Below are 24,912 nucleotides of genomic sequence, written 5' to 3' on the forward strand. Positions count from 1 at the left end.
GATCACCTCTGACAAACCATGTGATCACAGTATCACAAGCTGACAGACACCTAGAAGTGGAATCAGAGGAGGTGAGAGGAAAAAAAAAACTCCAACACCTACAGTGCTGTCATCCTATTAGTTAATCACTTAAACTGCTAGAATTATGACTTTCAGTACGATATGTGGCACATTGGTCACATTGGTAAAATCAGGAATTGGTTGAAACGACAAAAGCAACTATAGAAGAACAGCATTTTTTTGTCTTACATTAGAGACATTCAGGGAGATATTCACAGTGAAGTGTTACATCTGGTCTGTGGTTGTGTTCAGTTTTGTCTCTTTAATGTGGCCACTTCAAATTTAAACAAGTGAAAGCTTAGCCCCACTTAAATTGTTGACAGCTGTGAGTGCTGTAGCAAATAATGTAAGAGATTTTGACGCCAGTGACTACAGACAACAAAATGCCTACATTTCTCTCAACGTCACTTATCAAGATGACAAAAGGTTTGGAGTAGAAACATTTGATAGAATACTTGTCGCCTGCCTAAAATGTCAATAGTAATAGTCGTAGGCTGAGAGATAGAATATAGTACATAGTGTGAAAACTGAGAAGTTAGTATTGTAAAGGTTAAATGAAGTGTATGTAGGTGTGATATTAACATTCTGCTTAATCTGTCAATTTTCATTAAAGAGGAAAATATGTAAATTTTAAGAAATAATTGTCCATTAGGACAATGTGTATGAATGTGATGAAGTAAATACATTTGGATCCTTTTGAGTGGGACGATGTAGCATGAAATAATTGATGTCCTTTTTCAGTGTTGTTTCCGTAGTATTAACATTAACCCCATAACCCTGTAAGGCGTTCATAATAAAGATGAATGTATTGTTTTGATGTATCCACATTTGTCTGGGTAAGAGGTCAAAACAATGATTGCAAATACTGTAATTATGATAACCATCTATTGCACACTTGTGGGAGCCAGTGACTGTTTCATGATATTGAGTTTGATGGCATTGACCTCGTGGATGTTTTGTACTCTGGAAAGGTCATGCACAAACTCCATGCAGAGCTGGCTTGATGGCCAGTGTTATATATTGTATAGGGTTGGGTATCCTTTTGTTTTGTTTTTTGATAATGGTGCTAAAACAATACTTTTAAAATGGTACCGGTGCCTAAACAGTGTCAGAACCAATACTTTAAAGTAAAAAAAGACGATTGATATTAACTTTTTTTTTTATTGCTAAGGAAAATTTTAACTTGAAATGGAATAATTAATGGTTTTAATAATACTTAAATATGTTCATATAAATAAATACAAAACACCCATTAAATGTACATAACAAATTTACATAACATATAAAACCTAACCCAACTACAACAATTTAACACTAAACGGTAGTTGCAGTACTAATAACAGCAAAAAAGATTTTGAGTTTTTATTCTTGGTATTCAACAAATCCCTGAAAACAAATTCAATCGAATTACTTGCTCCCCAAACTTTAGACTAGTGCAGCTTATTTCCTCCTTATCTCCATCTCCAACCCTGACTTCAACTATGTAATGACTTTAGAGTTGGAATTAGAGGAAGGTGTATCCTTCTCACCAAAAGCAATTAAATCAGTCAAGTGATTTTATAAATGTGGATGAAAAATCAGGTTAGATTCTTTTTTATGCAGATAATCAAAGACCTTATGTAAAGTGAGTAACAACATAATTGTTTGATTAGTAAGTGCAATATGATTACTGAATTTAGGAACAGTAATGCATTAAATGTATTGATGTGATTGTTTTAAGATGGAATGACCTTATTGACAAGATTGGTTCAACACTGCAGGTTATACTGTGACTGCTAGAGTTACTGCACTTTAGGCATTTGCAGTAACAAGGGTTATCAGTAAAATAATTTATGATAGTTTGAGGGATTTTAGTTCAGGAATAATGAAGATTACTATCACAGACAATAATCATACATATATCATGATAATCTTTTTTTTATTAACATGTGAAATTGTCTGCACACATTACATCCTAATAAAATATAATTCAAAGTATTGACCATATATTGTAAATGGCAATTGTTGATGGAGTAAACTTCTTTGTATTGATAATGTTGCCACACATTACTGATTAGCTAGGATGCAACAACTGAAAACCCCAAGAAGGATTGCGGGATAGTGAAATTGAGCTCTATCTGACATGATGGCTCTGTAAAGCTTATCACTCTTACCTTCATGGCCAGTCGGCCCAAGACAAAGTCAAAAACAATCGGGGTAATAGATTGTATTCCCATTTAGTAGCGTGGCATCAAGAGTGACAGTCAGCTGTCACTGCTAATGCTGGCAGCCCAGACACCACTCACTGGGGCTGACAAATCCTGTTTGCGTCTGTCAAGTGTCTCCTGTTATGAATCTCAAGCAGCAAAACTTTTGTTTTCATGTTTCTTTCGAGCATTTGGCAGTGAGTAGGAGATATGGGCTTTTTTAATCATGATACGGTAGTTTGAAAAAGAGAATATCCATAAAATTATCACACAAACCAGTTTAATTTGCTACAGGCATGCATTTAATTACAGCATGACTCAAATCACAGTTTAAAATGTTCCATGTGTTTTCAGCCATAAATGAGCGGTATTAATTATCACAATCAACTTGCCAGGCAGCTGCAGAATAAGAATGACATAAATTGTTATAGACTAGCTGAAATGATAATAGGTAAGAGTTATAATTTATAATTTATATAAGTGACACAATTCAGCAAATCAGCATTTACACTCACTAAGTTTTAATGTCACTCAGATAACATCATCAGAATAAAAAAAAAGGAGCACTGGTGCCACAGTGTGAACACAGCTAAGACATTTTGTTTGCTTGTTTAAAGACAGTTACAGCTCAGAACTCAGTCCAGCTGGCAATAAACAGTCAGAATTTATATCGTATTCATTTTCGCTTTTTCTGACAGAAAAACAAACACTAAAAACAATGTCTACAGTGGTTTGTCGCAAATGAGGATTTAGTTAGCTGCACTGTGGCACATATGGCAATCTGTGTACATGTGCTAAATTAGCACTACAGATATCACCTTTCCTTGTACCCCCTACCCACACACACACATACACACACATGCTCACACTCTCCAAACTCCAGCAGATGCTCACTGCACATCTATCTCCCACATAACATCACCCTTAAAAGTGTTTGTTCCATCATAGCAGTGCTTATTAACATTAAATTGTCTTGCTATGGAGTGGGTGGCTAACTGTGAAATGACTCACAGACACAATACCGACAATAATTAGGGAGGCATTGTTGACGTTCTTCCTACTAATGACAAGGAAGTGCAGTAGCATACCCCTTTATATCAAGTGGAGTGGTAAACACTATCTCTAAGTAAATAACCCATCCATCCTCATTTAACTTTTTTGTCAGCGGAGCAGTAGTGTAGGGTGAAGTCCTCCATTAACGAGTGCCTCTTTGACATGTGGTTCAGGAAAGGAAAAAAATAAATGAAAATACTCCACACTCCAAGATGAGATCAGGGATTTCTTTTTCCTTACAACTCATCTGGCTTCTATGGCTGTTCTACATGGCATTCAACCTCCTTTAAGTAAGTAATATTGCATGAAAGTAGGAATATTGTGAAAAACCGGCCTGCACAGTATGAAAAGAAAAAATGGTATTGCAATTTTTCTGACAGATACTGTGACTGTAGTATGATTTACAATGTATAATATTTTTGCTTTAGAGCTGTTTTTCCTAATGTAGTGGTGAAACCACTGCCAAAACAGTTTGTTATGGGAATACGCACTCTGCTCAATAAAGCAGTGGCGGATGATATGTGTTTCAAAATTTTAATATTATTTTATTAAATTTCTAAATTGGTTTTAGAAAAGTCGAAGTGCAGTCTGTTCAGGAGGAAATGTTAAATATTCCCAAACCATTTCACTTTCGGAAATGTTGTAAACAGCAAATTTGTCAACTGTAACATTTGAAATATATGAAACCACAACAGTTATCTTTGTTATGGCCTTTTAACTGTACTTCTTTAAGTGATAGTTTCACTAGCAGGTATATTTATAATATAATTGCATAGGGAGACTCAAACTCTGAGTTTTTGTTAGCCATTAAACAAATGGTAACATATTTAAGACAATACAAAAATAAGCCTTTGGAATGGTCATACTGTGTTAAGTCAAGATATCAATCTGAATTTAACATATTGATCTTGTCTAAAACAAAGCAGTGATCTAAGACTAATTTTCCTTTGACAAATGTGCCAGAGTCAACTGAAAGAAACCATAAAACTGTTTAAAATCCATAGTATCACTGACTGTATACTGTATGTGATTGCTTGTGGAGGGGATGTTCAGTCAAATAGAGCATCAAATTGCTGTTCCAAGCATAACATAGAGAAAACCCCATTGGATCAGACTCTGTACAGGAAAGTGTTTTTGTAATGTGGTCAATACAGAGTGCAGACATGTCCAAGGCCTGATTCATACTGTGTTTTTGACACACAATCAATATGTTTTTTAAAGTCTGCTCCTAAGTGTCAGTGTGCAAAAAGACAGAAAATAATATATATTTTCTATAGTGCCATGGTCAGTATTGATTGTCCATACCCTATAGAAGGCTACGTCAAGAATACAGAAGTAGACAAAAGTGACATTTCTTCCTGACAATTGCGTTCAAATTCTGAGATTTGATAGATTCCTCTGGAAACTGAAGACATGTTGCATGCCAATCCCATCTGATAACAAAACTATTCATTTACAGATTAATTATTTTTAATTGTTATTCTTCCAGAAATAATTCCAAGTGAATAACGGTTGTTACACTGTTCACTGTTTAATGAGCAATGACCAGATGCCTTGGCACAGAGGCTGATATACATGGCAGCGCAGATATGCATGGCAAACTGTTCCTTTTCAGCAGAGATGTTGTTTCTAGGGCATATTTTTGTATCTTGTTGTGTGTACTAATGTGCAGAAAAAAATAATCTTATAACCAAAAGATTTATGGTAGATGTCATATGATGATTTTTAACTAAACTCTGATGGATGGGTTGGTGGGGCTTTGAATATGTCAGGTTAAATATTATACAAGTAGAGCTGCATTAAAACTATACCTGCATTAAATGTACTGTGTTTCCTTATGTATTCTGAAAAAAGGAACCCCACATAAACAGTATGAGGACCAATATTGCTCCTGCTATTAAAAACATAATATATATGAACAGATGTGGTCAGATCAAAAACCCAGCTTCTCTGATTTAACTTTTTGTGGCTTTTAAGACAGCAAATAAAACAAGCAAGTGACTATACAAAGAGAAGATTCCCCTTACCAGGACAAATGTATATTTATTTGATCTGTATACCAAAATGATTAATGTAAGTACGGATTATAACTGCACAGTGCCAAGAGAAGGAAAAAGGGAATGAAGCAGAAACAGCAGACTACAGCAATACAAGCCAAGGAGCAAAAGCCTTCATATGAGGCAGTTCGCCACCATCTTAAAGGAACAGTTCGCACCAACATTGATATTGTCATCCTTACCTTCACCCTAATGTATGCAATTCCACCAAAGAGTGTATGAACAAAAAAACAAATACAAATGAGCTTCCTGAGTGTTAGAGTAAACTGACCCCATTATGTTGCTCAAGTTGTTTCCAGAAATGTTATGGTAATTTTCCACCCCTTTTGGATCCCAAACCAATGTTTACTTCAATTATCTGAAATGGAACTATAAAGGTTAGGTCCTATTGTCTTTGAAAAGAGCGCTATATGGTGAGGTTCTTCTTTTTAAAAAAATTTGTTTTGTAGAATATGATTTTATATCAAACTGCTCATGTTCCAGCTTTATCATTCGTGTCACGGAAGGCTGCTGTCATGGGATTTGGATGCACTTACACCTACCAGAGCTACCATCTGTTTTAGAGGCTTTAGTTCTCACTAAGTACTTGACACCTACAGTATCATGCTCAATATGTAAAAACGACTAAACAAAACTACGTTCTCATTCCATTTCTTCCAAAAACACTAGCTTGGTTGTTTCCTCTGGAACGAGAGGTTGGCTCTGGGGGCAATCTGAGTCGCTCCCGGTGGGTGAGAGAGGTACCAGCACATTGCGGCAGCCAGAGAAAAGTGCATGCTATTACAGGTGGTTATGTTACTTTAGTCGGCCATAAAGTGTCTAGATAAGCACACGTTGCAGTATGATAGTACTAAAAGGCAGTATATTGTGTTTGCTGTCACAGAGGTCCCTGTTCATGTAACGGTACTGCATCTTGCTGCATTCTTTACAGAATTGGTCTGGACTGTGAAATGTTTGTTCCCAGCTATAAGTCAGTTTAAAGTTAATTAAAACAGCCTAAAACCAGAGGTCTGGAAAGGTAACATATGAGATCACACTAATCGCGAAATCGGTCTTCACAGGTAGAGTAACAAACATGTTGTTAAGTGAAACCGGCCACGTACACTATGTGCAGAGGAAGTGAATCTGATGATTGATCGCAGTGATTTTTAAAATTGGATTTTTCGAGTTACCAGTGGAAAACACTGTAGCTATAAAGATGTACTGATATGGGTCACATAGTTTTTGCTCTTTAAATTGTTGGAGGCCATGGATTTTGCAAAAGAAAGATGTGTTTAAAGGTCATCTTGAATACTCCCATATACAGCCACACCTTAAAGTCAGCTGAAGGGCCTCTGAAGGTAGAAGAATTGTCCAGGCAGAGATTTGTCTTTATACTGTAGACATGTTCTGTGCAAAGAGGAATCACATCACTGTAGTCAGCATAACTGACATGAACTGTATGAGAGCAGCTGACAGTGCTCAAGGAAAGGAAACGCCCTACATATTTATACTGTTGTTATTCAAATCCAATTTTAAGCAAGATTTTTGCCAGTTGAAAGAGAATAGCTGAAATAAAAGAAGCCATCAATCCACACCAAGTGATCTCTTCTTCCATTGTGTATCCTCTTGTTCACCAAATGACAAAGAATCCAAACTTGAAAGAGTAAACTGGATCTTTGTTTCCTTGCCAAGTGTGCATCTGAAGTGTAATTTGTTCACATCAAAGAAGAGAAGAGAAAACCCTGACTCATTCCACTGTATTCCACATTGTTAGTGTAGAAAGGGAGGAGGGCTGAAACTCTCACTCCTACTAATTGGATGTAATAGCTAGAGGGAATAAGCTTGCTTTGGCCTTGGGGAGGGGAAAGCGAGAAGAGAGAGGCAATGTTTAGAGAGGGCTGAAAATGCTAAACATCCATGGGAGAGTAGAAAGACAGACAGTGTGGTCCTAGTAAACTGAACACATACAGGACACAGCCTACTGCTCAGAAAGAGCTCTGTAGAGATGGCGCACAAAGGAGAAAAAAAAGAACACGCGGGAATGTGGACCGGAAATAAAATGCGCCAGAGAGAAGAGAAAACGAAGAGAGAGAGAGATTGTTCAAAGCAGCAAATCATACACATGAAATGGGTATTGATAACAGAAAGCCTGCTGGCTGCTAACTCTGTGAAAGCTTTTGGGGGGAACCCAGTACACAAGAGATCTGGGTCTTCATTGCAGGAACATTTTGAAGATGACGGAAACCTTAGGTGCTCCTGTCAAGTCAGTGAGTTGCTGAGGGCAGTCCTTTAAACTTTCCCCCTCATTGAGTTCAACTGATTTGTACAGCTAGTGGAACTGAGGCAGAATGGGCTGGTATGAGTATTTAGAGCGGTCCAACCAGTGATTTTCTCATTTCAAACAGGTCAGAATCTGAGGGATCAGTCAGACCAGCATTTATGACTTCATTTCACTGCAATAGAATCAGTCTGTGAGGAGCTTTGGTGAACATGCAAATTTATACAGATTACACAAACAAGACCTACATGTGTATTAGTGAGTTTAGGTAATGGTAGGCAGATCTTTGTTATCTTTGAACAGAGCAAGGCTAGCTGTTTCTTCTGGTTTCCAGTCTTTATGCTAATCTAGGCTAACCAGCTGCTAGCGGCAGCTCCATATTTGTCTTACAGACACGAGAGTGATACCAATCTTCTTATCTAACTCTCAGCAGCAGGTAAAGCGAATTTTCTGAAATTTCAAACTATTTCTTTAACTTATTTACAGTTAGCAACTGAGACTGGATAATTCTCTGTAGAGTCCCTATGTGATTAAGCTTCCAGCACCGTCTATTTTGCCAGGATACAGAATAGATTTTGCCACTTTCTGGTTCGAATAGGCACTAACTCAGATGGACATGACCAGTAGGGAATAGATGTGTAATGTTACTTGTTTTAAAAAAAAAAGTGAATTGTGGTTGGGCATGAAACAAAGATTTGTTTCAGCTCCATAATGATGTAATCTCTGGGCAAGACTAACCAAAACCTACAGCAGTCATGGCCCAGAATCAGCAGCCATAATAAGCATGGTGTGGTTGAGCTTTGGTCACTGTGAGGTTAGAGGCTTCACCCAGCAAAATCATCACCTCAAAGACTTGCACACACAAAGTCTTCTCTTTGGAGTCCTTGTCATAAAAACAACTTCTGTTGCCACAAAAGCCTCCAACCATAGCACTCAAAGCAGTGGGGATCTTTCTTCCCAGCCAGAGGGATACCTTCTTAGGTCTGGGTAAACTCAAACCACTGTCCCTGAGAAATGCTTTTAATCGTTTAAGACCACCTCCGCTGCTCCTCTAACTTCATAGCGGGAGTGAACCAAATTTACTTTTCAGACAGTCTGTGCTGAGATATATTCCCACAGGAGTCCTAAATTCCAGATAAGACTATCAGGGCTATAGTGCATGGTGTGGTTAAGACCTAAACTGTGCTCGGAGAAAGAAAGAACAGAACAGCTTGAAGGGAGGGGTTCAACAGAAAAAAGAAATAAATAAAACAAACAAAAGAAAGCCCACCTAGCTTCTTTCTTTTCTTTAGTGTAAAGGTCTCCATCCTTGTTAGGAATAAGCTGGCCCCTTATTCTGCCCTCTATTGCTCTCATTACTGTGTATCCTGCCTCAGCCAACTCTAAGCCCTGCAGAGGTGCACAGAGGGCTTTTGTCTGAGGATAAGATCGATACCTGTCCTCATCATGGGCCAGGGGCAGCGATAATGCACTCAACACAGGGTCTGGAGGGTTCACAGGATTTTGCAGCAACCTGGGACCAGGGACCATGAAGTCACTATAGAATAAAAATGTGCAATGTTTCCAGAACTATGGTGGTATTTTAGATGCAAAGATTTTAAGACTTTATTACAGCATGCTGCCATTATGAATAGCAAGATCTGATGCATTAGAACCACGTAATATAAATGTTACAGGGTTACTTATTCACTCCCTCCATCCTGCCCCCTTCATAAATGCCTAATTCTGTTAAAAATTGGATTTGGCAACCTTTGGCAAGCAACTTCCACGGGGCAAAGCTGGTCCAACCCTGCAGAATACACTTACGCCTTTTTTATTTTAGATATAGCTTCCTCCCATGACAATGCAGGCTCAATAAAATATAAATACTCCGACCACAAAACCAAGTTGAGTTATAAGTTAGCTAACCTCTGAGCTGGTCTTACATTGTGAAGTGATTTATTTTATGTGATGGGAAAGTAACTGATCAAAACTGCGGATGCAAGTTAACTGCTGGGACAGCATTTCTTTAAGGGATAATTAATGATGATTATGGCACTGCTAACATTGTTATATGGCTGTTTATGCGTTATAAGATTTGGCAGGAACACTGAGTTGGCAAATGTGACTCCTCTAATCTCTGACATTGAGGGAAAAGAAAGGATAGCCATGAAATAATAATAATAATAAACAAAATTTATACAACACAAAGTGACAAAGTGCTTAACCAGGAACCAGGAACCAGGATTTAAAATATTTCAGGAGAAATCGACATTAGTTATATATAAAAGGAAGGAAAGTTTAAAACATGCCTTTAAATTCTCATTTGTAACAATTCTCTTCAACTACTACTAGGCTCCAGACACTCACCAAAATGAATTGTTGTTATGTCTGAATCACTGTCTGTTGTAAATTAGCAGAGAAACATAACATCAAGGCCCTATGATGGATTGTGTTAATTAACATAATAGTTGTCCATGCTCTTTCAGGTTCTTGCTAATTAAGAGTCAGCTATATGGATTAGTAAACATTTTACTGAATTCACCATATTATTTTTAATAATTGCATTACATGGAGAGAGTAATGTCACCTTTGAAATGTGGTGACATTCAATTTAGTTGCAGTTAGCAGATCACGGCTATGATGTTTTGAACAGTTTTGTGCATTACTATTGCTGCTTACATAACATTCAGAGGTTTTGCATGCCAGTGCAAAACTGTGTCACACACAACATTAGGAAAAATTATACAAAACATCTGTTGAGCATGTGAAAATACTAATAACGTGAGAACTTACTGAATTTCTGTACTATACATGTGACTACTTGCCCTGATAAAGGACTGAATGGCTAAAATGCATAGTCATATTTTTTTAACTGTTACTATGAGTAAATAGCCATGAGATAGTAAAGGCTTTTTAAATCATTACCCTCTTGATTGTCGGAGATTAATTCAAAAATACTGTCTCAACATGCTTGTTAAATTGTATACACCCAGTTAAAAATCAAGCTGCAAACTTCTGCTAAGACACACACTTCAGGTCTGAGGGGAGTGGTAATTATCAAATTCATTCAGTATGTCCTGTTGAGTGGGAGCTTTAGTCGGACTGACTGGACAGCTGACATTACAGCTTGTGGCTCACATCGGGTTTGCAACATGCTCCTCTCCCTCCTCTCCTGCCCCCACCACCTCGTTTCTCTGCACGCTCATTACAGATGCCCTAGTTTGCTCGTGAGCCAGGAGAGCCTTGCTAGCCTCATTACAAACTTGGAAACCTCCCATCTTTTGTACCTTTTTTCCAGACAAGATCTCCCACATTCATGCTTGTATCCCAGAAGCGGCATAAAAAGATTCATCAAACATGTATAAAGAAGCGGAGCTCACATCTCATCTGAATCTTCACAGTAACCGCTGAAGAGGAAGGTGTCTGTGAAGGAAAGTGCCAGTGCAGATTAACAGCCGAGGAAAGAAAAAGGGATGAGGGGAAAATGCATTTTAAAACTGTGTCACTAATTCACAGGATTAATGCATATTCAACAGCACATGAAGGCATCTCTGTGACCCTGTTCGTTAAATGTTTACCTCATTAGCTCTCTTGTTGTTATGATGTTTTCCATGTGGCATTTTGGATGAAAGGGAAATTATGCCACACAAATACACTCTGTGACTGAGCAACGCTCTGATTCAAAATTCACAAAGGATGCAGTAGTACGGCAAATTAAAATGTTTAGTCTTTTTTTCGATGTTTTTTTGGTGTGTGTGTAAGAGACAGGGAGATACAGATAGCTTCAAAAAACCAATCAATAAGTTTGATAAATCCAGGAAAAGAATTTAAGTGAATGTTAATATTTTTTTGTTACATGTTTCTTTGCATTAAAGGAAACGTTTTGTGAAACACGCTTATTGACAAAAGTTAGATGAGAAAGTTTATGTCTTTCTGATCAACATGTAGCTGGAGCCAGTAGCTAGCTTAGCTTAGCTTAGCATAAAGGCTGGAAACAAGAGCAAAAACACCAAGCCTGACTCTGTCCAAAGGAACCAAGATATACCTGCCAGCGCCTCTTAAGCTCACCTATTGTTATATTATATCTTGTTTGTTTAATTCGTCAAAAAAACAAAATAATGGCAAACAACTTTTTCATTTTGTGGAGAGTTAGGTGCCAAAGTATTTCTTGGCTAGGAGTTGTGACTCTCTGGCATCCCCACTGGTTGCCTGGCACAGAACAAAGTGACAACAGGACTTAATGAAATAATCCTGGCCATAACTCCCTGTAAAACATAAAAACATTTTTAGACTTTGGTTTTTGTACGGATTAAACCGATATAAGACATACATATTGAAAAGACAGATATAAGAATGGTATCGATCTTGTCGTAAGTGTAAGCGTCTGTAAACTGTTCCTTTAAAATCTCTAAAACGTTGTCGCATACATAACACACAATCCTTAAATATGCTTCATCACAGTTCATTTAAGACACGTTGATTTTAATTTTGAACATATGGGTCATGTGGTCTCCTACACTGCAAACAAACTTCTCACTGTCACACTGCATTGCAGGTCTTTCATATTTTTTTGGTTAAGGTCATTTAAACAGTGAAAAATGTTAAGGGGAAGCTGAATGTGATGTTGCTCTAAGTACATGAAGAAGTAGTTACAAAATATCTTCTGATCCTTGTTCCACTCATACTTCACACTAGCCGGGCTAAGCTGTGCATTGTGTGTGCTGAAAAGGGCAGGCCTTGACAAATTGAATTTTTTCATCCTGCTTACCACTTGGTCAGTGAATTTCATGTAGCAGGCGCTGCTTACTCTAAGAGCCTCTGTGTTGAGCAAGACAAGGCTCGAGTAGCTTTTTGAGTGATAATGTACAGTCACGGGTGATGATTGAACATCAAAATATTATACTGTAGCTACTTATCAGTGATTATTCTTGGTGTCTTTGAAAAAAAAGCTCAGCTCATTTCAGTTGTAGGAGCAACTTTGAGCAGAACACATAGGAAATGAATGGATAATGACAACATTAAAGAAACAAGCATCAGACACAAACAGGCGAGCATTAATCTGCACAAGAAGCATATTCTCTTCAATTCCAATACACGGTGCGAACCTGTCTGATACTTTTATTCATGACATCAAACCAAATCCTCGCCCAGCTGCAGCAGCCACCTAAGAACCGTGGTTTGATGTGTTATAATTATAACTTCGAGAGTTTGTGTGAAAGGGGGGAGACAGAAAAAGAGAGAGAGAGTGAGAAAGAGAAGGTGAGCTATCCCACAAAGACTCCTCTTCAAGGCAGAGAACCTGGTTAAAAATATGTTCTGAGATTTAAACTTTTGAACTTCTTCAGCTGCTAATTTAACTTGTCAGGCTCTCCACAGCTTCGACGCTAGATACGATGCAAGATTTACAAGTATAATGTTCTCGATGTACTTCAGTATGATTTTGCTTCCATCTGCAGTGGAGCACACCTACCTTCAGAACAACTGAGGCAGGTTAGAAAGATCATACTAGTAAATATTTCATATACCCCAAACAGTGGTGAATAATACAACGATCATACTGTACTGAACTACCTGCTTTAGGAGCAAAAATAGAAGAGGAACAACAACGTTCAGCATGGTGAATGATGCCAGAATTAGCTTGGATGAAACAACACGAAAACAAAACAGAACATGAGCAATATCTCTTTAAATAAACTTTGAAAGAAATGGTCAATAAGGTCCATACAGCTGTGCAGTTCATGGTTCCCCTTAGGTGGTCCTTTTCAACCTCAAAACCCCCACCCTATGTTTTAACTGGAAAAATAAAGCTGAATAAAAAGCTGAATACTGTCTATTGCTAAAGCACAAGTTAAATTCAACTTCTTCCTGTCACCAAGTCAGGGAGACCAGCAATCCCACTGCTCTTTGTCACTCCCTCATCTGAAACTAGTGACTCAGGGTTGCCTTGTTGTTGCTGCCTCAGAGTCAGAGGAGTTCGATTGCGCGTTTCAGTTTATTAGGGATTCAGTTTGCCTCATACGCCCCTAAATGGAGGAATCTGAAGGAGAAAGTAATTTAATCATCAGTTTTAGACCTGTGCTTAACAATTACCCAAATGGTGCAACCCTTGCCCTTTTTATAGGTGCCAATGGACTGTCATTACAAAGTGGAGAAGATGATCTTTTTTTGCAGTTTTCTAATGGGCTTACTTTGAAGTTTGAAGGTGAGTGGTTGCTGTTCATTGAAATTCACTTTAAAGGGGAATTTCAGCCTGACTCTCAGCTCTCTCTTTCTCTCCCCTGCCTGGTTCACTTCTCAATGGATACAGTAGCATATATTTTATGCCATTACCTCAAATAAGCCTACTCAAAAGTATTTGGCACTAGTCCAAGGCGGTTTGTTCATATTTGACGCTTTTAGTTAAAATTTGGCATATACAGATTGTTAAAAAACATAGCAAAAACATATTTTACGATTTGCCTTTAACAGACATTCCTTCTTGCTCCTTCAATCACCCACCAAAAAAACCCTTGATGGCATTCAGCACAATTTAGTACAAAAGCAGACTGGCTGACATGATAAATAAAGGGATGTTGTCTTTGTTATTTGGAAAAACGAGTGAAGCATGGATGCACATCAACTGTGCAGAAAAGCAAGAATTGCTGCCTAGACTTTGTGTGATGACATTTCTGGGTTACCTCTGTGCACACAACTGCACATACACACACACACACACACACACACACACACACACACACACACACACACACACACAGCAAGAAACACAGCATCATCAACAGGTATTGACATTATCAAATATAAGTAAAAATGCTATAAACCACAGAGTTGATGAGTCTGGGAATGAGATGAAATGAACAAACAAATCCTCAAAAAAGGCCTGTATCTACTACGCTATCTCATTATCTGAGTGAAAGAGCATAGATATAATCAGAACGACAGATGGGTAGAAAGAGAATAATAAAAGATGGATGGCACAATAAAGTTTGAGATTTGAGCATTATAGTAAACCAATGGCTAATGACTTTTTAATTTATTTAGATGAATGTGTATCTCTTTTTCTTAGCTTCTGTGGCATCATTTAGACAAACAGAGAGACAATGTGCAAATTGGTCAATAGATTGTATGAAAAGTACAAGAGAGCAAATCTTACAAAATAACCCTAAAACAGTCATGTTCAATGCCTGTATGACATAGAGAGTGAAAGACTTCTTGTATATGTTCCGGCTGGTCCTTGGGAACCTGAATTGATGAGGCGATAGCAGCTCAAACTCGACAGTGTATTGAGTGAGGTATCTGCAGTTATATGTTTAGCCTTCACAGCTTGTGTGCAGCACCGTCAAATATATTGGAAAGCTGTTTTTGTGACTTGCCAGTCATCTTCCCTGCAATGATAACAATATTGGAGTTGTTTTTGCTCTTTAAACTCAAGTTGTTGTACCAAGCTGTTACGTTAAATGATAACATGCCTTCAACCAGGCTTCTGAATGCCACAGACAAAGAGAGAGAGAAGAACAGGGTTAGCAGCCTCCATCGTGTGTTTACTGTACATTCATGCAAGAAGAAAAGGGACGTGTTACTTTTTTTATCCTGATGTGTAGACTGTTACATGGGGCCTCATGATTTAAATATGTCTCTAGAATAGAAATAAGTAAGACCTTAAGCAACCGGCACCCATCTGATCATCATCTCAAATAAGTAGACTGGACTTACTGAAAATGCAGTCCAGAGCCCAATGGAGAGACATTACCAGACCAAAGCAAAGCTCATCGCTTCAACTCCAAAATCTTATTTTGAATAAAGCAGGCTTAAGTTCAGTCAGCAGCAACTAAAGCATGCATGGAGTATGCTTGGCCCATAAATACAAGCATAAAAGTTGCAAGCTTTGAGATTTCTTGAAAACTTACCAACAAAATCTGCTCCCATTACCGGCTTAGTATGAGACTGGATGGTCTCCACACCTGACAATGCAATAAAACTTAAAGTATCACTCACACATTGGAAAGAGTCTTTGAAAGATGTGAAATAAAAAGTGTTTAAATTACCAGCGGATGCTCATTCACTTCACATAAAAGAGGTGTATATCCTCATACACAGAAGATATTACATCGCAAAAATGTGTCAGGAGCTGGCATTTTGTGTAAAGATAAAACATTCAAACATTCCAAGGTCTATGAGTCATTGTGTCTATGTACAAGCTTCAAACTCAACATGTCAATTTGAATCTCAGAGTCTTAAAGCTTTGGTCTCACAGTAAAGCTTTAATAGGCTGAAACTGCTCACACCTCCTAAGGTTTACAGGCTGCTACAGTTCCACACTTAATCCAAAATAATTTATTCTGTTCATTGATCTGCTGGGGAAAGGTGGACTCTTTCACTCATGGCCAGCACTGATAATGAATGGTTGATGCTGTCCAGACACCTCCCTAACAAAAAGGTGGGTCCAAGGCCCTCAGTATCCACTCATACTACTATACAGAAATTTTGCTTGGCTCGCATAAGGAATGCAATGAAAATCCACCCTGATGCTTGTCAGTGAGCTTTGCATTCCTGCCCAACAACTCCCTTCCTACACACACACACAACACACACACACACACACACACACACACACACACACACACACACACACACACAAACATATACTAGCCATCTAACAATATCTTGACACTCTGAATCCCTTTTTGTGTGTTGAGGCAGGTGTTTGAAAAACAAAAGAATTAAAAAACCGAAAGGGATTCATTTATACAGTAATTGCATGGTGCTATTGTTGGTGCAGACTTGAAGTGTTTTTTTGTTTGCAGTGAACAGCTATTTAGTTCATACAGCTGTCTAAGTTGGACCCTTGCTTGGGAAATACAGTACAGTTGGCACGCACATAGCGAGCTGACATGTGGCCTGTATGTATTTACAAATAACAGACGAGTGGATGGATGCAATCATACTGTATTATTTAACAAGAACAGAGAATGATGAAATCTGTGCTTTCCCATTCCCATGTAAAAGTAAGAGAAGTGGAGTGAGGATAAGGAATGCAGGTTCAGAGGCCAATACAACATTCTTTGGACTGCATTTCTCAGATTAGGAGCTCCAATGTTTTTTGAGTTGATTTTAAAATGTATGCCATGTTCAATAATGTTAGGCTACTGTGTAGATGATAGAGACGTGTAAACTAATGTTTTCTAATGCAATTATCACACAATGCACCTTTACCACCTCAAATATTATTTTTGAGAATTGAACATAAACCTATGTTTGTTTTTGTATGTGAACTTATTGAGTCTAATGAGTCATATTAAGCCATAGCACACACTGTGATAAATGTACAGAATTATATAACATAGCAATATGAAAAAGTTGTAATAATCTGAAAAATAATTCATCCATATTACCCAGGTGCAGCCAGAAGCAAATTTATGTGAGTAAATAAAAATGTGCTGTTCATCTTCTACACAGTTTACAGTCCTAGTTGAGTAACTGTGTAATGATTCTGGCATCAACATGAATTTCAAAGAATGCTGCTCAATACCAAGAATCAAAAACTTTATTTCAACAGCACATTAAAGTCCAGACACATTCCATCACATCAACAAATGCTGCATCTGCAGGATGTCTGTGTTGGATCTATAACACTCGGTCTGCTAAACCTATCTTGTTATGGTGGCCCAGTTAATGAGCTTGTGTGGGTAAACACTTCAACCCCCCAATTCAACTTTTGTAACACCATGTAAACATTTATTAATTGGCTAACAAACGACAATGTAATTATTAGCACAGTCTTTTGCTTAAGGATTTGTTAATAAATGTTAAATGTATGTTTTAACTGTAACACTGGACACTCATAAGTGGACCCCGGAAATGAACTAGAAGGGGCACTCGGACAGCACTGAAGACCACCAGGACAAATATTCCAGTCTTCTATGATACAGGTTTGCACAGGTCGAAAATCGGGAATTCTGTGTTAATCCGGAAAAATCTCATCCCTGATTCTTATTTCTTACATACGTTCTGCATTTGTTTCTACAGTGATGTTTGGACTTATTATGAATTATGTTAATTTTGCCATGGACACCGGTGTTACAATTGACCTATCTCGTAATGTTAGCTAAAGTAGAAGAACAAATCATTATGACACATTGCATCTGGTGTTTTATACCTATGCACCCGATCACTGGGGCCAGGGATGCCAACACTGCCGGCTGATGTGCTTGACATGGGGTCACACAAGCAGTCGAGCATGGTGCATCAGATGCTTGGATGTCCTGCACGGTGGTGGAATCCCTTCGAGCGATAATAAAGGCACGCTTTAGACTGTTACCATATTAACCATATTAAGGTAGCTCCTAGCTAACCTAGCGAGAGGTTACCTGCTGCCAGAGTCATGGGCGTATTGCCGTGTCAAGGGCGATGTTACCTCTGTTGTCATGTCCGCATCAGAGGGCAACTATGTCAATAGACGGCTCAAGCACCGGAATGAGACACCGACAACTAGGTTATGATTTGGTCCTGTAGACACCAGTCATATAGAAACTAGTGCTGTCAGTTAAACGCGTTATTAACGGCGTTAACGCAAACCCATTTTAACGGCGTAATTTTTTTTAATTGCGAGATTAGCGTTCTTTTTGGCCTAGTACACTTTGTAGTTTTTTTCACATGCTGTTGCAACAACTAGTAACGTTAGCAACCAAATGGTTCCATTGACAAGACCAAAGTGATCTGTGTGTTTTGTCGTTGCGAACTGAGCTATCATCGCAGCACGTCCAGTCTGAAATACCACTTGATGGCCAAGCGCACAGCTGATGCCAATTCTCCGCCCCCTCGTCAAAGCCAGGCAACAATGGATGATTTCAGACAGAAGCACATGGATACCACAACTAAGAACAAACCTTTTATTGGTAACCGTTACTGTTCATTCTTTCTGAAATAAGAGGCTGGGTTGATGAGCCTCTGGTGAATAAAGAGCAGTAGCCTGACTGCTATGCTCAAAGCAAACTTGAGAAGTATTAAGCCATGGTTTAACTGCGCTATAGGCTGAGTCCTAGTTTACCTTACATGTGCACTTTGTAATTTTATTTTGTATCGCCCTGTTTTGATCTCTTAGAAAGGGCTGTTGAAGGGGCTGTTTGTGTGACAAAGTATTTTTTACATCCTTTTATTGATGGACAGTGTTACATTGTGTGAGAGATTATTTGCTCCAAGTGTGAATGTTAGTGTGAAATTGAACACTACAGTATATGCCAATGTTGTTTTCAATAAAAACAACATTTGCACAAAGCAAGCCGATCCACTTTTCCATGTTGATAAGAGATTAAAGACATTAATGCGATTAATCGCGATGAAATATTTTAATCGTTTGACAGCAGTAATAGAAACTGGTGACATATTGGTACCAGCCCTAGTCATTAGATCACTGTTCTGCCAAATGTCACTGTCCATTGTGCAGTAATGTTGAATAGTGTGAAAATGTGTTGTGTCTGGATGGCTTTGGACATCTTTTCATATTTTATTTCTTTTTATAAGACCTAAGAAAAGAAAGTAGTGAGCCTGCATCCTGTGAAAAATCCCCCAAAATATTGTATATTACAGTTGTTATAGTACATGTACTTTAAACACGATATCATAAAACTTCATTATCTTTTTTTTTGCTGCACACACACTCAGGGCCCGCACTGTGGGCCTCTCCATGCCTCCAGAAGTTGAGTCATTAATCGTGACCGAGTGGGATTACTTAAAACCAGCATGTGGTCTTATGAATGCTCAAACTATGAAAGGGGGCTGCTGCATGTTCTTAGCTGGAAAAAGTGAAGTATACTCAATATGAAATGACACTACAAACGAAACAGTCATATAATCTTTTTACTGTTTCAGAGCACTCTTTCCGCTTTTTTTCTCTTCCTGACACAGTCGCGGCCTGAATTTTGACACTGGCATTAATAGAATGCTAAGAAGATCGCTGCTTAAGCCAGCCGTCATAATGTTACATGCTGCTTTTAGTAAACGTTAGACCTTTAACATGTCTGGGAAAATGTGGAATCAATGTTTCCAGAGTTTTGTGAAGAGAAACATCAGACATCGATTTAAAGATTAGGGGGGAAAAAACGTGTGAAAAGTGGCTATTTTTACTGCTGATCAGTCTTTGTGTTAGTCTTTTTCTGTGTGAAGTGCTTAAACACGGCTTCTTTTCACTCTCTGATGTACGAATGTAGAGTTGATAAGCCTGAAGTCAGCTTTAATATCTACGACTGGAGCTAAAGCATAGTACATCACAACAGCAATATTTTGGTTGAGCAAGACACTTATGACTAGTCAGGTGATCACTCAATTACAAGGGAGAAAATTGGAAACAAAGACATAAAACAACAGTGACACAATCATTTTGTCTCTATGTGAAAGCTTATTATAGTGTGTTGGCTCAAACAACTTATTTTACCACCATGCTGCCTGTTCTCATCTCAGGGTCATATTCAAGTTCTTTGGTAAGCACTTGCTCAGTGTGTGTCCTTGCAACCTCCATAACCGTCCCTCTAGTGCCCTCCCAATAAGTCAAGCATGAAATGTAGGCAGGACAACAGAGGCCAGACAACAGCGAAGACAAATGGCACTGTATCCATTAACTTGTCAGCATCAGAGACAAATGAACTCTCCTTCAATTATTAATGGGATTAAAGAACATCTGCACTGACAATAAATAGCCCAATCAAGTTCCACAAACATGAGAAAAATAAAGACAGCAGCCAATGTCACTGCAGCAGTGGGGGAAGGCTTTAATAGAAAGACTGATTCCTATGTTCTGATATACCATTTTTCATTTCCTTATGTATGGGTTGTCGTCCAATGAGTTGCTTTGATTCCTTTGGTTATCATGGCTGCTGATCTGACAGAGGTCTGACCTCTCTCGACTGATTGAAGACTATGCCATTTAAAACCAGAGTGAAGGGCACTGTAGAGGTAGGTTGCAAGTCATTGTTATTAAAAGTCACCTGTACATCAACCATAACCTTCAGTGGCCCTTGAATGTAATGAGCTTTTAAATAGATTGCTATCATCTGCATTCATGTAACATCTAATATCCCCAAACTCTTTGCAAAAAAAAGCTCTAGTTTTTTTCTATTCAGCATAGTTGATACCAGGTGACTTGGAATAACTTCATTACAGTAAACCAAGGACAATTCATCAATTGAATTAGTCATATATAGTGTCTCCACGGGTATAAAGGGTCTTTTTAGATCTTTGTAGAAAAGGCCAATACAAAACTAATGATAAGTTCCATTATTGATTCATCTGACAATTAGTTTCTCAATTCATAGTTTTTTCTTTAAAATGAAAACAGAGAAGTGTGGGCTATAACTTCCCGAAGCTTAAGGTGATGAATTCAAATGGCTTGTTTTCTTTGACCAACAGTGCAACCCCCCCAGAATATTCAGTTTACAATCAGTTATGACAAAGAAAAGCACCAAATCCTCACATATTAGTTTATTTAACCAGCAAATGTTTCAAATTTTTACTTTAAAAACTGACAAACAACGATAAATTAATGATCAAAGTTTAGCTGTGTCCTATTTTGTCATTTGACTTATCAATTAATCACCTAATCGCTACAGCTCTAGCCAATACTGTACTGCAGCAGTCATTTGTTTACAGATGTGAGATCATATATCTGCAGTGATCAATAACTCATGACAATTATAGACCACAGTGCATATACTGTAGGAAAATGTAAGTGAATTAGTCTGCACTGTGTTTCACGGTCCCATGATATCCCAAGCAGTTTTAAGTTACATCCAGCCAACATTCCCATCCCTCTCATTTCCAGCCAGGTCGATTGTTTATTCAAATGCACCAGATGCTGCTAGCAAGAAAATAGCTTTCTGTCAGTCTTTGCCTCAAGTGTTAAACCAACGAATCCACAGTCTGTGAGCGTGATGAGCAACTGATCGAACCGATCTAAACCCAAAATCACTCTAGAAATGACAAGCTTCCTCAACTGTGCTGGGTGAGTAAAATCTTTGAGTGAAATGAACAGTGACCAACAATATTAACACAAATCATGATTCACCAATAGCAGACAATCACATCGCCTCTCCAGATGGCTGTCCATTTGCCTAAAATGCTTTAATTGCGCAGCCATTATAACAAGTCTGAGACTAAAATTAAGATGCATAAAATTCATTAAAACTGACTCTCTAAACAAGGACAATAGCATCTTACATTTCCATACAGAGGGGCCCAATGGTGCGGTCATGTGCTTTTGTCCAGGCAGACGGGCAGAATTCCAAACAATGTGTGAGAGTCAGCACCAGTAACCAACCAGAGGAAGTGATGTATTGCACACTGACTTGGAACAATGCAGACTGTTTTACCTGAAGGCGAATGCCTCTACCCCATCAATTTGTTTCAGTGGACAGAGGGACCCTGTGACATCCTCAATAGAGTGTTTGTTTGCTGTCCCTGAAGACACCTGCTACCTTTGAGTAACGAGGAAACGTTAAGAATAATGTGCCTTTTGTACAATTACAAAAATATTTCTAATCATCACAATGCAATCCTTCTATCTCTTTCTTTGTGGTCGGGAGTTTGAATGCTGTTGGAGCTTTGGACCCCCTTTTTTAGGCTGACTCTGGGACTCTTTGGAAAAAAGAAAAAACATCCCATAGCAGTTACGTTGCTAAAATAGCTACCAGGGTGACCACTGTAGCTCTAAGAATGCTCACTCACAGATCAGATATTGTTAACACCCTCTATCCACCTCCATCTGCTCCTAAAACCAGGTCCTCACTGAGGATGAGGTTACAGCTGTACACCGTTTTGGAAACAGATGGACAAAAATCCCTTTACAATACCACAAATTTAACTGGGATATGATTAATTGAGGGACAAGTTCAGGGTGTATTTTTAACTCACTGAGCCTTGAAACAAGTCGACCCACAGGCACCACGGCTCCCTGCTTCTTCTCTGCATTCATTATGCCAGTCTACCAGGGAGTATTACATCTTGTAACGGCTGACTCTGAGTTGACACTGCGAGGCTTAAGTAGCCTTAGAAAGTCTGCTTAAGGCACTCTCCTGGTGTAGAGACAGAGGTCTGTCTGACATGTGTGACTCCTGAGGCAAGCATGTTGCTAAATGAATACAGACAGGGAGGATGAAGTGACCCACTTCCATAAGGGCTTTATTGCTTTCTTTACACAAATCCCATACTGCTCTGCACTGTTCATGGGGGGAAAAAAATACAGCAGGCAAAAGCTTAAATATTCCCATCGCCAGAAAACTGGACGGGCAGAGGAAAAAGAGGAGAACGAGGAGGGTGTGAAATAATTTGAACGCAGATCCAGTGGGTCAGGTGAAGCTTTCAACAATCTCCTGGCTACATAAGGCAGTCTTTTTTGGTAAGACTACATTAGAGTTGCAATTGACCTTCCCCCTGTGACATCCTAGTCAATAATGGTACCGAAATGCAACCAATACAGGAGGCTCTCTAACAGATCTCCTCTAAGTGATAGCATCTAGGTCTGTCTGAAGCCCACATGCCTGAAATCTTTCCATATCCTTATCTTTTATTCCTAATCCAGTTTGTTAAAGAAGGGAAAGTGACGTCCTTTATGTCTTAATCGATCTGGACGCACGGCTTCTTTGTATCCTGTGGAAGCATCACAGAGGAGAAGATTATCACTGTGAGGGCGCACAAAACACTGGAGCAGTGCACATTTCTCCCTTAAATGTGCGCGCCTGATGCACGGACTGATTTGGCCCTTATCACAGAGAAATTACGCACGGATAAAAAAAATAAAAAACAAGAATGATCTGTTTCTTTCACTCAAACAAGTGGCCTTTAAACACAAGTGAACCAGCCGTGCACTCATTAAGACGTAGTTTTCTATTACCAAACCGTGCTGCCAGGCTTTTTCCGCAAACAACACAGGCTCTCCATAGACGCACATTACATTTTGCTCTGCTATTCATGTGGGCTCCCCCGTTAAAAAAAAAAAAAAAAAAAATCAATTCACTTGGTCACAGGCGAAAGATGCTGGATTGATCAGTTTGTGGTACTCCCACGCTAAAGGGCTGGTCGTGTTAGAAATGTTTTGACAGCGATAATGACAGCCAGTCACTTTTCCACTCACCTTTCACACGCTGCGGGACAGCGGCGCTCAAACACAGAGCGATGGAAAGGAGTAGCGGTCCCATCCTCTCTCACGATGAACAGGTCTGACTTCCAAGGTTACGGAGACGGTGGTTAATAATCGCGGAGCAATAGCCAAAAGTTCTCCCTCCTGCGCTCTCTCTAGGCTGTAGGATTTGCCCTGGGAGGTGTTATTATATGTCCTGACAGGTAAAGTCCTCCTCTGTGATAAAGTCGGCAGAGAGATACACTCGCCTCCTGGATGTTTGTTTGCCTTTTTTCTTCGTGCAGGAGCAAGTGAAGTGCGCCTGCAGGGTCCCCCTCCGCTGCTGCCTTCCGCGCTCCTACCGCAGTGGTGCGATGTAGTGGAGAGAGCGACGTGTGCGCTCAACGCTCCCGGACAGCTACTGTCAACCCTGCGTGAGTGAGGTGAATCACCACTTCCGGCTATGACTTCCAAAATAAAACATTTGGTTTTTTTTATTTTTTTTTTTTTATTTTATTTATTTGAAATAGGCTGCATTTGATTCAAAATCATGCAAAAAAAAGGGTTATTGTATTGTGTTTTACGGGTAGTATTTTATTTCAAATGTTTTGTCAGTGCATCAAAAGAGCTGCGAGGGCTTCTGCAAATTTCACTAATAACCTATAATGCACTTTTTAAAATGTAATGACATATATAAATCCATGCGTATTTCTTTTTTTTTTTCTTCAAAGTAGAAAAAGAAGGGGGGCGTGGGTACGTTTTTGTTTTGAAGGTACAATCATCTGACATCCCGGCTAGGCGGTGCACACTGACGCAGCTTCAAGGACAGTCCGTTTGGCTCGCTGGAGGATGTGCGCTTCACGGTCGGTCACAGTAAACCGACTGGGGCGCTGTCACGCTGGTGGAGACTGCTCTTCCTCCTCCTCCCTTCACCTCCTCCTCCCCCTCCTCCTGAAGAGCACTTCCAAAAACCCCTGCCGGCTCGGGACTTTAAATTGCGTATAATCAGCCTCTTCAGCCTTTCCTTAACCTCTTTTTTTTTTTTTTTTTACTCCCCATGGCTTCCGTTTCAAGCCCGAGGAAGTTGGATAGCAGTTCAGGTTCCTTTTCTCTGGAAAGCCTTGTTGAGTTTTAAAGTGCAGATCTTGAACCAGAATTCCAACCCAAATGATTAAAGTAGGAGATTCTGTAATGTCAATAGGGTATGTTAAT

The 24,912-nt window shown here is 39.0% G+C and overlaps 1 protein-coding gene across 2 annotated transcripts in view; it reads right to left on the reverse strand.

Annotated features, from left to right (window-relative positions):
* Window positions 1-24,113, reverse strand: part of edil3a (EGF-like repeats and discoidin I-like domains 3a) — a 105,483-nt gene extending 81,370 nt beyond the window's left edge. The window contains exon 1 of one of the 2 annotated variants that reach the window (XM_051423770.1): window positions 23,716-24,113. In XM_051423770.1, the coding sequence (XP_051279730.1) occupies window positions 23,716-23,779 (64 nt within the window). In that variant the 5' untranslated portion in view covers window positions 23,780-24,113. The remainder of the gene's footprint in view (window positions 1-23,715) is intronic. The other variant, XM_051423769.1, reaches the window with a different exon arrangement.
* Between the last annotated feature and the right edge of the window lie 799 nt (window positions 24,114-24,912).

Source organism: Dicentrarchus labrax, unplaced genomic scaffold, assembly GCF_905237075.1.
Source record: "Dicentrarchus labrax unplaced genomic scaffold, dlabrax2021, whole genome shotgun sequence".
NCBI classification, from domain to species: Eukaryota; Metazoa; Chordata; class Actinopteri; family Moronidae; genus Dicentrarchus; species Dicentrarchus labrax.